Raw genomic sequence first — 14,857 nt, 5'->3', positions numbered from 1 at the left:
TAACTGACCCCACTACTACCCACAAACTCCCTCGCTTTGTGCACTCAAGCATTTGATGGCGTTGCTGGTGATAATAAGACAATGGCATAACACTCGATAGAATATCATATCAAAGTTGATCATTCTTTTCAGACTTTGCGTTTTACTCAATAGTAGCCCTTCTTCCCCCCCTCTTTTGGTAAGCGAAACTCTTGTACAAAGTGCAAAGGAAGTGTTGGTGAAAATCACGATATAACTTGCTTACAACTGTCAATCCTTTGTGCTCTCTTTGATGAACTAACACATATAAAGAACCTAACGAGGAACCACATGCGGCCTTATTTGTGATCGAATTAAAAATTCCTTTGTGGGAGGAAATTATGAAAGCCCGAGATTTCTTCATGGTGAAGCAATTAAGATACCTATTTTTCAAGACTTGTAAAATATCAATTTGATCAAATTTATACTTTAAAAGTAGAATATCACATCACTCATCACTATTTCATCAAAATCAACTCGTCATGGCCAATGAATGGAAGTTCCGCTCTCGAATGCCCACCACCTCCATTGCTCGAATATCGCAAGATCCTCCCATTCCACCCCAACACATCACCAAGCGTAAGCGTATCACCCGCGTAATAACCACTGATGCATGCAAAGAGTCCGGCATTATCAACGAGCTGCGTAAGAAATATGAAATCGACCTCGAGCACCCCCCTCACTATCCTCCCAAGATCACGCTTCCTCAGCCACCTATTCCTCGCCCAGAACCTGATGTGTTGAATAGTAAAATAAGGAATGAGATGGAAAGACGACAGTTCGAACCAATGACTCGTGATTGGGTTTGGAGGGTCCTGTCAGAAATGTACAAAGTGGATGAGAAATTATGGGGAAAATGGGCAATTGATTTGGATGGTGTAAAATTGGCTAAAGGCGATTGGAGATATCTATTGAAGTCTCATTATAATGCATGGTGCGAGAACGGGATGATGGAAGAGCAAGAGCTTGGCCATGTGACGAACACTGTTGCCGATTTAGTAAGTTGACTTTCATAAGTCTTTCCCGGCTGGTCAGGTTTATATACTTTACTTGAGTTGGGTTCGAATATCTGGAGACTGTTACTGATCTGTCGACTACTTGTAGTATGTTTACCTGGCTTGCGACTATAGGAACAGAGCAATAGCAAGAACACTCAAAGGTGGCGACCTAGCCGGTGATACACCAACGAAACAAAAAATCAGTGCTATAATCATTGATTCCGACAAGTTGTACTGGGATCAAAATAAAGGCCGCGTTTTTAAGCAAGGAGTTGATGAGGACGGGGAGCCTATTATGCGGATTAGGCAGCAAGACTTTCCCAAAGCCTGGGAGAAAACCATGAAGGAACTGGCACAATATGATGACGAAACTATTGCAAACCTCGACTATATTGTGATTCCACACGAATATGGCGCCTTCCACACACAATGTATCGGAATAGCACCAAAGCAAAGGTTTATCTTCCATATCGACAACTCCGGTCTGTCGAGAGCCAAATTTGCAAACACATTAGAAGACGATTTCGGATCTTACTATCATTCGTTTTTTCAAATGTGTTTACTCGAAGCTATTATATACACAAGATTCGAGAAAGGAGAGATTGATACTGCTGAGTGGCCATTATTCGGGCAATGGTCCTACCGCACGGATCATCAAACGGTAGAATACAGAACGACAGACAATAGTCCCAACGCAACTCGACAGAATGATTCATACAACTGCGCTTTAAATACCATGACCAGTGCCGTGAATTTGTTATTTGGATATGATATGTCTTGTTATGCATCTGGAAAGGATCTCTCCCCCATCCCTGGATTAACAGGAAAGAGAATACGAGTGGCAGCGGAGTTCCTAAATGGGGGATTCAATTACCCATTCAATTATCCATTGTTCAAGATTCCAACAGGGTTACAAGAGCTCATCATTGATGAAACTTATAAGCAAAATATTCGACCGGCTCCTCCGGCCGTGCAGGCAAAGAGAGACACAGACGGCACAATCATAGACGTATATGATGGTGACGATACAGATGAAAAGGCGTACCTGGATACAGAAGAGGGAGAAGAGGGAGAAGAGGGAGACGAGGAAGAAGAGGGAGACGAGGAAGAAGAGGGAGACGAGGAAGAAGCGGAAGACCCCCAAGCAGGAGCTCGAACAAAAGTTAAAAAGTCCACGCGTTACAGAAAGGTCAAATGGCGTGGCCAACCCGCTCTGGATTGGGATCCTATAGAGCCAGATCCGTCAGGACCAGGATCTACAGACGACGATTTACCAATACGAACTCTTTGGCCTGTTCAGATGGATCCTACTAGAACGGGAAAATGCGGCATTATATACCCGATCACAAACCCACGCTTCTCGAATCCAATATATGATGATGTGTTTGAGTGCAAGAGGGCAGCCCAGTTCAATAAAATGGAGGGCTGGGAAATGTGGGAGGATATGCCGTTACATTTGTTTAAGCGTTGGATGGAAAATGTAATGGCAGGTAGAGAACATGAAGAGTTGGCTCCATGGGTGAAAGTGCTCAAGCTTGATGCACCTATTTTCTCCGAGACAAAATATTGAGGCACGAAAGCGAAGATGCTCAACAAGACTCATCGACAGATTCCCGAATAGTCTATCCAAAATTGTAATCTCAGATGGTACTGCTTCTTATTTAATTGCATTCGAATAAATATATTGCTCATATCTATCTTCTCATTGAACCTGTGAATCAACATTTCAAGACTTCATGAAATAATTATTCAACGTGTTTTTCTGTGGTGACTTTCCAACTTTCTTTGTCGATGCCTCTTGCTCCGACTTTTCGGCTTTTTCACCAACCTTCATTAACTTACATAATTCTTCGAATTCGGCAGAATTGACAATTCCACCCGATGCCTCCTTGTGGCCACGAGCAAAATTCTCTCCAAGTCTCTCAACTAAATCTGTAGTATCCAAGTTGGCTACTGCTTTTAGTGACTCGATGATATTGACTGGCGGGTCGCGGCCTCGAGCACATCTAGCAACTCGACATGAGAAATTCACCTTGCCGCGCAGGTAGCCATAATTGGCCACCATGACTATTTCAAGGGTTTTAGATTTCAAGAAGCCGGCCTTTGTAAAATTATTAGTCAGATGAATTGATCCCAGTGACTCAATACATACCCATCGCGTAGCAATAACCGGGTGGACTTGAGCTTCGCTTTCGATTTTCAATACTGCAATTTTCCCATCTTTACTAAATTTTGGTGGTGTATGAGTTCGTTTTTCAACTTCTTGATTGATCTCGCGTCTCGCTTCGATGAGCCTCTGGTCTGTCATAATTTCTTTGGGATCCTCGGCTCCGAGTAATGCTTTCCAGGCAGTGATAACATCATAAGTACCAGTTCTTCTTGCTATAGGAAGTTCAGCAATTGAGGTTTAGAAATTCATTGAACCTACGAGCGTTGATCAAAGAAACACAATCGTTAATGAGCTTTTTAGTATGTGTCTTGAAGGTCTCTTTCATATCTGGAAATGGGGGTAACCATTTTATAGTATTTCCCAGATCCCCGTGTGTCCCTATTGCGCAAAGATAGCCACATTCTTGAGCAATATCAGGATGAAGTTCTTTGCAAATCTCGTAGGTCATGAGAGCTGTCGTTGGGACTGGAGGGCAATGGCAGCCTGAAACAACCTTCCCTTGTACATCAGTATTGTTGCCGGAAGAAGGACATTTTCTACCTTACAGTGGCATTTTCGGGAAAGTCATCACTTAAATGATGATCAATAATCATACATTTCGCACCCTCATCATCAATGACAGGTAGACCACCTCGACTTCCTTGGTCTAAAACAATCACATAGCTAGGTTTCATCTCTGACATTGCCTTTCTTTCGTATTCTTCATGGATATTCGAACCTTTCCGCACTAAATGAACACTCAAATTCTTTTCTTCAAGCCCGAGTTTTATCAAAGTACGATACATGATCACCCCGGCACTCAATCCATCTGCGTCTTTATCCGGCACAATAAGAGTGGGTTTCTGGGCTGTCGCGCATTCTCGGACGAATTTGTAGGCAGATTCTAGTTGGTCACGTGGCGCTGGCCAAATTTCTTCGCCTGTAGAAGCACGACGGACGGGAGTACTGCAGTAACCATCAATTTTGATGGTCTTCTTTGGCGACTCTGAGGTAGTTTCGGCTTTTCTTTTGATTCCCCGGTCCATTGTAGGAAGACACAGAGTGAGATTTGAAGGGCTGTGGCGTACTGATAATCTTGTAGGCAAACTGTTGATCCAAGGCCTAGCAAAGGCGGTATGGTATGGAAGACTTCTTCGAGCGGAATTACGGAAAACAAAAAGCATCGATAGGCTTGAAATATACACAGAAGAGGTTGAATATAAAAGGGGAGGTTCTTGTTTTTTATGTGTAGACTTGTTTAGATGTAAGGTCAATCCGTACGCAATACAATCTGAAAGTGTTGTTTTTGCTTTGATGAAGGAGGTTCAGAGGGTCAAGGTTAATCATGACGTAATCCATCTATCAACGCCGTGCAGTGCGAACAAGCCAAGCCACCCAAGCCACCGACAATACCATTGCTATATCTAATCAACTACTTACGTACAGGGCTAGGAGAATCAGTATTGCAATCGATACACTTTTTTCTTGCTCACGTTTCGCATAAGCATATCTTTTTGTTGTTCCGTGTTAAGGTTAAATCGTCGATAACCCAATTTACATAAGTTGCGGTGGGCCTGTGGCGGTTGCCATCGCGTTCTGGGGAAGGTTGACAAACAATCTCGTGTGTAGCATTTTGAGAAGAGTGAGGGATTCTTCAGGAAGATTATATAGTCTGTGAGACAATAGAGAGCACTCCTCGGGTGCTTTCAACATATGGGTTCGGATGTTTCAATTTATCAATTGCATTTTTATTTCACTAGCTCTGCACATTTGAGGATCCGGCACGATTTTTGTTTACAATAGGAAAGTTTTTCGATTTTCATTTTATTTTTGCGGGGTTTTTTTTATCACATGGAAAAATGAGAAATTCCAAAAAATACTATATAGCTATCTGTGTCGCTGAGAGGGAAGGTGTGGTACTTGATTGACTTTGTGTCGAAGTTGAAATTTTGTGAGTGCTTGGGTTACCCCATTCCCAGAAATTCTCCGCCTACAACAACCTTCCGCCCTTTTCAAGTCGCTTGATTCGGAGTTCGTATGATGTTTAGTACCATCCTTCGCTTGGTTTGAGTGATGAGAAGTCGACTTTTTCGCATCTTTGAGATCTGTGACGAAATCCCGCGTCGCTGAGTCTCTTGCGGAATTGATGATGTCGCTCTCTGGGAGTTTGAAGGTCCTGCAACTGTTGTGAAGATTTGAGAGTTAAGAACCAATCAACCATGAGCTTCGAATGTTCCTTGACCAACTCTTTGTGTTCTTTGCAAAACAGCTTGAATTGATGGATGTGGCAGCGGTGACAGTAGCACTTGCAGTTGTCAACATCTGGGAACTCCCAGATACCTTCGATTTCCTTGGAGTCACTATCGCAGAGCTGAGATGGCTCTAGGATTTTGCTGACGGGGAAGTACGGTAAACATTCTGCCGCATCTTCTGAATCAACTGATGCAATGCAGAACCGCTCGTAGCAGATATCACAGGTGCAACCCTCTGGTGTTTCGTCCTTCCCGTGAGTACTCTGCTCTAGAATGTCGTTGTTGAGCTTGGCATGGATGGCCCAATCAATTTGGAACTTGATGAATCGAGGCATCTTGTCGATTTCCTGGTTAACTCGTGAAATCCTTCTTTCTGTAATAATAGTGGTAGATTTTTGGGGGGAAGTTAGAATATTTGTTATGAAGAGGTAGTAGTTTCTGGAATAACAGTGAACATTCCACGAAAAAGTATTTTCTTGGAGTGAGCGGTGGAGTTTTGCCAGAGCAGCATGAAATTGCTCCTTTGTCGAGCGAACAAGCTAACATGGGAGCCTTTGCTTTTTGATAATTTGATGTGTAATGAGTATTGAGGAGCCAATTTTATGTTGTAATTGAAAAAGATTCCCGCATCTACTTCTGCTGTGTTTGTTTATACAATATGGCCCCCGAAAAATTCAACATAACCTTCTGAATGTCAGCTTAGCTACGCTACCCTTATTTTCTCAAACTTAGGATGCTGTTAGAATAGCCCAAGAATACAACTCAAACAACAACATTCTGAGTTACTTCTTTCCCTATAAATACCATCTACTTCGCCCCCAGATTCCCATTTTTCCTCCTCCTCATCCACTCGAATCTTGAAAAGACAAGACAAACACAAAACTCTCATCGAATCCAGAAACAAAACTTAGTTTACATCTCTAGATCATAAGTTCAAGAAGTCACCACCAAAACCACAAAGATGAATAATGGAAACCGCTCCGCAGTCACCTTTCACGACGACCAGGAACTTTCGCTCACCAGCGTCGAACGGGGACCTTTATTCATCACTATCGATGGATACCGAGCTTTCGACTATTCATCTGTCGTCGATGATGAGGACGACCCACCCATCGGAGACCCTGCCCTCGAAGAACTCATCGTCGACGACCCACCAGCTGAAGTACCCCTTCTTCAACTCCGACTACATACACAATCACAGTCATCTCGATACCCACATATCATCTTGTTGATCCAGATCATCGAATTGATTGCTTTGATCGGCATGGTTTTCTACCTCCTCTTCAATCATTTTCCTCCGAAACCCGTACCCACTCCAACTAGACCGCCTCCCTCAACACCAGGCAGATGGTGAAGGTCGAATCCTAATCTAGTGCGTCTAGAGGGATGACTAATATAAGAATTGGAGAGGAAAGGGTGGGATGAAGGTTTGTGGTAGAAGTGTTTGAGAGCTGAAAGGCAATGGCGTTGCTCCCCAAAGCATGTTTTGTTTTGTAAGGCGTTCATAAATCGAGAAAATAGATAAAACGAAATATAATTTTCAATCCAGAAAAAACCCAATACCAAAGTTATACGAATAAGACTTTCATAACGTGCCAAAAATGTCCTTGAATTGATTGAGTGAAAACATACACAGAGTAATTGGTATGCAGTTGGAAGTGTGCACTGTACCCAAGACTCAGTATGGCAATGGTCATATTCTGCATGTTCACAGTGAGATACAACTAATTTCTTTCTATGACCAACATCCTGCGGGTTCGCCTCCAAGGTGCATAGGATCTAGTAATTCGGCTTGCCTTCTTTGTGACTTATTATTCATTAAGAAACATGGATCTCACCGTATTTCGCATTCGCACGGCAGACTATCTCTAAAATGGACCGTACCAGAAGGAGATTACGCAAACGAAGAGATAAGCCTGAGGCTTTAGTGAGATTTTGAAAGACATGAGTCAGGAAATGCTGCAGCTCAAAAGGACTTTTGTGAGATGACCCGGGTATGAAGGGAATGGTGCAGAGAGCAGAGTACATGTCATCTGTTGATACTTCTGTCTGTCAAACCTCAATACACTTCCAACCCCTGTGACAGAGATGAGAGCTTCCTTGAGGTCAGGAACTTCATCAAAAATTGCAGTCGTTCATAAGTCTCGGTCTGAGCTTTCCAACGCCTCGAGAGTCACAATAAATGCCACATATGAAGCTGGTGATCTCCTGTCAAGCAAGACTACCAGTTCGACTGTTGTAACAGGAGCTTTGATCAGGTTAAGCACCAATCTCGAATCAATAGTAAGCCCAAGTTCCAACTCGGCACCTTCGATTAGCTCAAAATCGCCGCACCCCAGCCCCTTATACGAGTGCTGCTTACAAGAACTCCCTACTACAATCCTTATCTCACCCGACGACTCCCTGGAGACGATTATCCTCTCCATCGGTAAAGTAGAATACGTATTTGATATTCGCGACATGGACTTTAGATATCTCAATATCAAACCAACGAAAAAAACGATGTACCGAAAGGTAAGGAGCGATCGCAAAGTGAAGAATTAGCTGAAGGAGACCATCAAGAACAAAGGCATATAGATGTCAGAGGTCCTGAACTTGATGGCGAACTCGTACTCACAAAAAGAGATTCGGATTCAAAGGAAGTAGAGTTTTGTGTAAATGATGGGAGAGAGTATAACACTTGTGTCAGGATTGGATGGGGTGTAGAGGAGGGGTGATGGAGAGAGGTGGTGTGAGCAATAATTTGATGATGATGGATACCAAAATATAAAATCGCATTTTCATTGGCTGCAACTTACAGCCAGCGCACTCTGTTCACTGAAGGATTCTGCATAACAATTATCGGGAAATATTATTCTTCATTCATGATATTACATTTGATATTTGTCTCGTCCTACTAGTATGCGCTCTTCTCGTACGAGACCTGACGCGCCTATTACACAATCATATATCCATATCTTATTGTGTGCATTCGCATTCACATTTGCTTGCATTGCCGTTACCAAAAGAGATCCTACCCATCCGTACAGCCGTCCATTCCAAGTTCCCCGCAGGCAAGAGGAAAGACGGGAGCCATAATAGACAATCACCCAGTAAATTCCCGATCTTCCTTTCCATTCCCAATCCCAACCTCATGTCTTCAATAAATATCATATCAAGATAGAGGATCTCCCTTGACTCGTATCCCCTTTGAATAATGCAAAATCCTGTCATGTCACTTCTCCGGACCAGCCAGACCAAACATCTTCAGCATCTCGCTCCAAATGATTTGCTCGTCGTACCGAAGAAGGCACCCATAAATGAACTAAAGAAAGAAAGACGAAGAACGCAAGAAACATCACAACTACCACCCATTAAAACAAGATATATCAAGAGAAATTGAACAAAGAGAAAAGGTATAAAGCTTCCGTCTGCACAATATCGGAAAATTGCCATATACGCCATCAAAACCATGCCACCAGGTATATCGAGATCAAAAAACACAACTCCGATGATTCACCATCCAACACTATCGGTGACTTGAACGACTTAAGAATATTCATACAGCCTGCGACCGAGCCAGTAGCCGGAAGCAGGTATTTCCATAGAAGGAAATGTATCCTTGATTATGAGGATGCGGGGGTGGTTGCGCTTTTACCATCCTTTCTTCCTAGCGAAACGTTTATTCAAGAGAGCAAGAACCTTTGGCACGTTGAACTGAACGTACTCCAGGTCAAGATCTTCTTGATTATCCTTTTGCATCTCGAGTAAGTCATCAAGCTTCAGATCAAGCTCCAGTAAACCGCGATTTCGCCCTGGTAAAGTTAGCATTTATTCATAAAGGTAGTGATGAATATCCCAGAATTTCATACCTTTGTAATGTAACGAAATGACAAAGGTTCCGGGCAAAGGACTGGTAAAGTTGAAGTAGATATTGGCTCTTCTGTTGTCGGGTACGTTGCTCTTCTGAATAACGCCTTGTTTCTCTAATTCGCCGTGAGTGAATTTATACGGACCCAAGACTTGGTGCTTTTGTTGTTTTCGCTTGGTTCCTTCACTTTGGCTCCGAACATTGTGCAGATAACTTTTGTAAGTTTCGAGTTGACCGACTAGATAAGTGTTGTGGTCTCGAATGGTCTTGAAAACTTGATCGAGTTTTTGAGTTTCGAGAATAACTCCGTCTTTAAGTGATCCAAGATGTTGAAGTTCTTGTTCAACCTCGTCCCGCAAGAGGCTGAACTGATCTGATTTATCAATGACCCCCAATTCCTGCAGCTGGCTCAATAATTCCATCGCCCGAATACCTTTGCGTACCATGACAGCATCATTTCGGTATTGACCTGCTGCATCAGCAACTCTTTCAAGACGAAGTGGCCTACGCGCCACAGCGCTGTTGCTCGGAATCGATCTCATGATTTGAACGAATGTTGACTTGGCCTCCATAAAGAATACTTCCTCTTGGGTAATGTCGAGGGCAGCTGTCAAATCATCGATCGCGGTTTCCCATTTGCTGAACAGTGGTAAGTTGATAGCCCTATTGTCTTTTCTGGGTAGTTGTGCAGGGGCTGGCCCTAAATCGGCCAAGATCACTGCCAAATGCGAGTTCTCATCTTTGTTGAGTTCGGCCGTGTGTTTATCGAGTAGAGCATGCGTAGCATAAACTTCATTGAGGGTAATTGATAGCTCCAAATCCTTCTTAGATAATGCTACATAGTTATCCATTTCCAAACTTTCATAAAAATCCTGAACTTCACAAAGATCAAGCATAAACTTGTTGACTCGTTCTTTGTTATGTTGAATGAACGGTTGAAGTTTGGCCATATATGGTTCCTTTGCATATGAGGGCTTGTTGGCAAGGTTTTGAAGCATCTTAGCAATCAAGGTCAAAGTTCGTCTAGGTCGATCGGCTGGAGTTCCATCAATGAGCATATATGATTTAGGGGTGACAATAGCAGGGTTGATAAATCGCAAGAAGAAGAACCCTCCGATAAGTGTACAAATCACTTGGTCGTTGGCATCAGGGTACTTTCTCTTTGTCAGGCTTCGAATTTGTTTGCAGATCCATCGAATACCGTACGGTGTTTCCTCTAACCCGTCGATAATTGTTGTAAGGAATCCATTTGCGATCTCCATAAGCATTGTTAATCGCGGTTCGATAATGGCCTGGACCTGTGTATTATCTGCCGCTTGCTCTGCTGTTACTCCCCTGGGTAGGGAAGCCGGGAGTCCTCCCGTCTCCAGCTCAATTTGTGCAATCATTGTTTCATAGACCTTGAGGGGATTGATCTCCAAGTCAAGATCCTTCAGCTCGATAAGCCCATTTATTCTGTCTGCCAATACAGTCTTCAAGTAACTTTGCCCAGGACCTCTTCTGGTATACGTCGTCATCATACGCGATACTGGGGTGTTCGCACGGAGGAGTGAGGAATATTCTGGCGTGTTATCAAATTGGTATGTTAAGACAGACTACAAGGCAAGTGTTAGTATTGGAAGCAGCTCAATTCGCAAGGGTGAGACTTACCTGAAACATAGTCAGAAGAAGATGTTCTTCACGGCTCTCATATTGATTTCCATAAATTGTGAACATGACTGTCTGCAGTAAAGAATCGATCTCTGCCATGGTGACCAGGCGGCACAAATGTGCAATGTGCCTGGGCTCTGATTGAAGCAAGAATAAAAGATTGCCATATTTTTGCGTCTTCTCATCATTTGGGAAGAAACCTTCTTGCAAGTCGGTCGCATCTTCCAAATGACTAGCTACCTCATTTTGCTGAAAGGGATATTAGTTGCGAAACTTGTCCTGGAAAGCTTAGGTTCCTACCTCTTCCAAAGCCATGCGATTCTGAATCAATAATGCAATTCTCGAGTCCAAATACCTAACGTCTTTCTCCAACACGAAATTCTTCTTCGACTGTGATGAAATCTTCGATTTGAGCTCTCGTAGAACCTTTTGTGCTACATCAATTCATTAGCACAACATTCAAAGCCAATTCCAATTGCACCAGAAATTTTACCTTTCGCAAGATCATCCTCGATTTCCAAATCCTTCTCATTCGCAGACATGGAAAGATACAGGGTAGTCATAGAATATCTCTTTGATTGACGGGCAGAGCGAGCCCCATCGTGTGAAGACATGGTATTTTGTCGAGAAACTGGTTGGAAGGAAGAAGATGAGGCTGTTGACGCCCGGGAAGGGGTTTGAAGCATTACACTCATATTGTTGGTTGACCGAACAAGTCGGATTTTCTATAAATTAAATTGAAGTGCCAATATCTTTTGCAACACCTTCAATGGGGTCTTTGATACACCGTGGTGTGTTGCGCAAAAAAGAACAAGGAGAATTGTCGATCTCTTTTCTTTGGTTGGTTGAGAAAGGGAGATGGATGGACAGACAGATGGATTGGAGAGGGATTCGAGATTATTGTAAGATGCCTGGAGCGGGTGGTGATATGTGTGTATGTATGTACTTTTAAGAAGATTCGAAAGATCAGACTATAGTTGGAATAATTGAGCAAAGTTCTGCGAGAAGGAAGGAAAGATATTATCGTATGGTTGAGTAAAAACGAAAATGAGAGTGAATTGGATGCGATTGTATGGTGTGGAGGGAGCAAGCACACACAGGCTTTGTTGAAATTTTGGAATTGCGAAGGAGGGCTTGTAGATCGACCAGCGAGCCGCTCGGGTCTTCACCCCGAATTATTTGATGAAAATCTTTTTTTTTTCTGGAAAATAGAACAAAACAATCCTTCAGGTGAATGCTGACATGAATGATTCAAATGGGAACAAATTGTTGAAATATTCGCATGCGGCGCCGATGACTGTGTAATGTGATGATGGGTTGCGTTGTCGCCCAAAGAGAAAAGGTTCCGCATGCAAGAGGATAGAAATGATGGAAGTATGCTAATGTCAGTCGAAAATTGGGTGGTGATTGATTGCGATACGATGGATGGATGGATGGATAGGTGGGTAGTGTTGTGTTGTGTTGTGTTGCGTTGCGCTTCGTACAGATAAGTAAATGAAGGGGCGAGGTTTGTATTCGGGATATTGGTTGATTCAAACAATATCGGCGAATTGATTCACGATCTGGATATCCATACGACGTCGCGATAATGTTGCAGAGCGTGCAAAGCGTGCAAAGATGTCGTCGGAGCAGATTCAGCAAGTGAGGAGAGTGAGGTGAGGGAAGTGGGTGAGGTGAAAGATCAGAAGTCAATGATTGGCGAATTGGTGGATTGGTGGATTGGTGAATTGGGATGTTTTAAGATGTAAAGTTAAAGTTCTGTTAGGTGTGAGTGGGTGCGTGAGTGGATGGATGGGTGGATGCGCATGTATGTAGTATGTCGGTCGCATGTATGTGTGTATGTAGGTGCGATGATGAAGTGGAACGGACGTTTGTGTGCTTTGGCGGGATGGGATGGGATGGGATGGGATGGATGGATGGATGGATGGATGGGGGGGATGGATATGGATATGGATATGGATATGGATATGGAGGGCTGGCTGGCTGGCTGGCTGGCTGGATGAGGGGATGATGGGATGATGGGACGATGGGATCGTTCTGGATGAGGGGACGGAAAGTCCTGGGTCGGTCGAGGTAGGTACAAATAGGCAGTGTTCGTACCGGTGTGGGTGTGGGAAGAACGGTGGAATTGGCTGCCTCCCTAACGGCATGTACTCTCGAGGCAAGATGATATTGATGAATCAAAATGTCATCTTCACCGGCTAGAGAAGAGGGAGAATGAGACCTTGGGCGACCTTGGGCGACCTTGGACCTCTGAGTATCCAGACACTTTATTTGTTCGCAGATATGAAACATCGAAAACTTGTCAGGGGTCCATTTTCGGTGGAGGCACATCAGTCAACCCAGGCACTTTGTACGCCGCGGCTGCATTTACCCAAGACGACTAGAGTTCTTAGTATCGACTAGGACGCCGATTTAACTCAGATAGATATCTATCTCGGTGCTAGGTCTGTAATCAATCGACCACGGAATCACGGAGCTTCCCAGTTCCCATACATTCGTCAGCCGGTCAGTCTGCGTGTGCTCTATGTAGCTATCAGGAAGAGAGGAGAACAAGAAGAGAGGAGAACAAGAAGAGAGGAGAATCTCGAACGAAGAGCACTCACAATGCTGCATCTCAATCTACCATGGCTTACTGGGAGTAGGCTCATCAGGCTCACTGAATCCAACTACTCACTACTCACTACCCGCTACCATCATCTTTTACAACATCAAAATATTCTCAACATATTCTCGATATATCATTCAGCCAATCCCGTCTATCACGTTAATCACGAATGATCAATTGCCTTACCTTCGAAGCATAACCCTATCCAGATCAATGTGTCTATTGCCATCTCTAACCCATCAATATTGTGATACTAACACTTTCGCCTTCCTCCCACAATCCTCCTTTTCCCTTCACCACCACTGACCTCGTCTTCCCCGTCGCTCCCATACCATGTCTCTCGCCCGCATGAAATACAATGGCTACATCCATCCAATACCGGTCTTGTATTCTCCGGCCATCTTACCCTATAACCTCAGGGAAATGAATCCAACCCTGATCCATCGGTCCAACCTGAGGATTCTTTCAAGATTAGCATCTAGCAAGATACGACACACGCACGTGGAATTTTATCGCCTTATCACCCATTTAGGTCATTCTTCGATGGCGCAGCAGTGGAGCATAGTTGTAGGAACTAAAAATGGCCAAGTTTGGCTTTGGTACCCTACCGCCAACCCACGTTTCCTGAGACTCAGATACCTCAAAATAGTATCTGGGAACAATTGTTTGTAGCATCTCTGTTATGTCGGGTCCCTTTTGTTTTGGTGCTGGGGGATGGTGCCTAGGCATGTTGGGTTGTATTGGTGTTGGAATTGGGTGTACCGGGTTGTCATGAGTGGTACGTTGTTTACACAAAGTTTTTACCTAAGTGGTGTTCTCCCGGTGGCATGAGATTGGGAATCGATGCTCTGTCGCAATAAATCATGGGGAAGGATCAATGTCCTCGATAGGACAAGTAGATATAGTCGGAAATTTATACACTTTATTTTCTATGGTTCTCACTATAAACTTAGTACAATCAATTAGAGGAAAACTAATCAAGCGGTGAGAATTCCAAACTTCTTCCCTCACTTCTTTCCTACTGCATGCGATTCCAACAATTGATCCAACCCATGATGGATGATATTCAATATCAAGTTTCTCTCCAATTAACATCTAACTATAGCTGTACGTTCTGTTCCTGAATCCTCATCGGTGCTAACCCTAAAAGCATTTTGTGGAACTCGTGCTTCTTCGTGAATCTTTGTACCTGACTAAAAATCCCTGACGGCGAAGCGATAGGAACTCTAGTAGGAACCGATCAAATGGCGATCTTCCAGTGTGGCACCGCAGTTGTTCTCCGCAGTACCCGCTTCCCAATTCCAGCCTAAGGCCTAAGGGGGTAAAACAGAG

General features: G+C 43.6%; 5 protein-coding genes across 6 annotated transcripts; 2 read left to right on the top strand and 3 right to left on the bottom strand.

The window, feature by feature from the left end:
- Positions 1-432: 432 nt before the first annotated feature.
- BCIN_07g00220 (hypothetical protein) lies at positions 433-2,645 on the top strand. The gene is made up of 2 exons (XM_001555939.2): positions 433-1,016; positions 1,123-2,645. The coding sequence occupies exons 1-2, from the start codon at positions 501-503 to the stop codon at positions 2,584-2,586; spliced, it is 1,980 nt and encodes a 659-aa protein (XP_001555989.2). The 5' UTR covers positions 433-500; the 3' UTR covers positions 2,587-2,645.
- Positions 2,646-2,661: 16 nt separating this feature from the next.
- Positions 2,662-4,457, bottom strand: BCIN_07g00210 (hypothetical protein). 2 transcript variants are annotated; one of them, XM_001555938.2, is made up of 4 exons: positions 3,732-4,457; positions 3,445-3,679; positions 3,169-3,398; positions 2,662-3,117 (listed from the first exon to the last, which is right to left on the bottom strand). In XM_001555938.2, the coding sequence occupies exons 1-4, from the start codon at positions 4,347-4,349 to the stop codon at positions 2,743-2,745; spliced, it is 1,458 nt and encodes a 485-aa protein (XP_001555988.2). In that variant the 5' UTR covers positions 4,350-4,457; the 3' UTR covers positions 2,662-2,742. The 2 variants fall into 2 exon arrangements, with proteins under 2 accessions (XP_001555988.2, XP_024549558.1); XM_024693772.1 differs by having other exon boundaries at positions 3,169-3,679.
- A 639-nt stretch (positions 4,458-5,096) lies between these two features.
- On the bottom strand, positions 5,097-5,856 carry BCIN_07g00200 (hypothetical protein). Its single transcript, XM_001555936.2, has one exon. It carries the CDS (start codon positions 5,750-5,752, stop codon positions 5,210-5,212), a length of 543 nt encoding a protein of 180 aa, XP_001555986.1. The 5' UTR covers positions 5,753-5,856; the 3' UTR covers positions 5,097-5,209.
- Positions 5,857-6,327: 471 nt separating this feature from the next.
- BCIN_07g00190 (hypothetical protein) lies at positions 6,328-6,818 on the top strand. Its single transcript, XM_024693771.1, has one exon. It carries the CDS (start codon positions 6,379-6,381, stop codon positions 6,769-6,771), a length of 393 nt encoding a protein of 130 aa, XP_024549557.1. The 5' UTR covers positions 6,328-6,378; the 3' UTR covers positions 6,772-6,818.
- Positions 6,819-8,282: 1,464 nt separating this feature from the next.
- Bciqg1 lies at positions 8,283-13,329 on the bottom strand. The gene is made up of 5 exons (XM_001555933.2): positions 11,411-13,329; positions 11,218-11,351; positions 10,918-11,166; positions 9,269-10,862; positions 8,283-9,211 (listed from the first exon to the last, which is right to left on the bottom strand). The coding sequence occupies exons 1-5, from the start codon at positions 11,610-11,612 to the stop codon at positions 9,051-9,053; spliced, it is 2,340 nt and encodes a 779-aa protein (XP_001555983.1). The 5' UTR covers positions 11,613-13,329; the 3' UTR covers positions 8,283-9,050.
- Between the last annotated feature and the right edge of the window lie 1,528 nt (positions 13,330-14,857).

This window comes from Botrytis cinerea, chromosome 7, assembly GCF_000143535.2.
Source record: "Botrytis cinerea B05.10 chromosome 7, complete sequence".
NCBI classification, from domain to species: domain Eukaryota; kingdom Fungi; phylum Ascomycota; class Leotiomycetes; order Helotiales; family Sclerotiniaceae; genus Botrytis; species Botrytis cinerea.
The sequence above is the reverse complement of the archived record's forward strand: the minus strand, read 5'-3'. Positions and strand labels throughout refer to the sequence as shown.

Coding starts and splice junctions, on each gene's coding strand:
- BCIN_07g00190 (XM_024693771.1), top strand. CDS start 6,379: ATGAATAATGGAAACCGCTCCGCAGTCACCTTTCACGACGACCAGGAA.
- BCIN_07g00220 (XM_001555939.2), top strand. CDS start 501: ATGGCCAATGAATGGAAGTTCCGCTCTCGAATGCCCACCACCTCCATT. Junction 1,017..1,122: donor CGAACACTGTTGCCGATTTA/GTAAGTTGACTT, acceptor GACTACTTGTAG/TATGTTTACCTGGCTTGCGA.
- BCIN_07g00210 (XM_001555938.2), bottom strand. CDS start 4,349: ATGCTTTTTGTTTTCCGTAATTCCGCTCGAAGAAGTCTTCCATACCAT. Junction 3,680..3,731: donor ACTTTCCCGAAAATGCCACT/GTAAGGTAGAAA, acceptor GTACAAGGGAAG/GTTGTTTCAGGCTGCCATTG. Junction 3,118..3,168: donor CGGTTATTGCTACGCGATGG/GTATGTATTGAG, acceptor AATTTTACAAAG/GCCGGCTTCTTGAAATCTAA.
- BCIN_07g00200 (XM_001555936.2), bottom strand. CDS start 5,752: ATGCCTCGATTCATCAAGTTCCAAATTGATTGGGCCATCCATGCCAAG.
- Bciqg1 (XM_001555933.2), bottom strand. CDS start 11,612: ATGAGTGTAATGCTTCAAACCCCTTCCCGGGCGTCAACAGCCTCATCT. Junction 11,352..11,410: donor CGAGGATGATCTTGCGAAAG/GTAAAATTTCTG, acceptor GAATTGATGTAG/CACAAAAGGTTCTACGAGAG. Junction 9,212..9,268: donor CATTTCGTTACATTACAAAG/GTATGAAATTCT, acceptor TAACTTTACCAG/GGCGAAATCGCGGTTTACTG.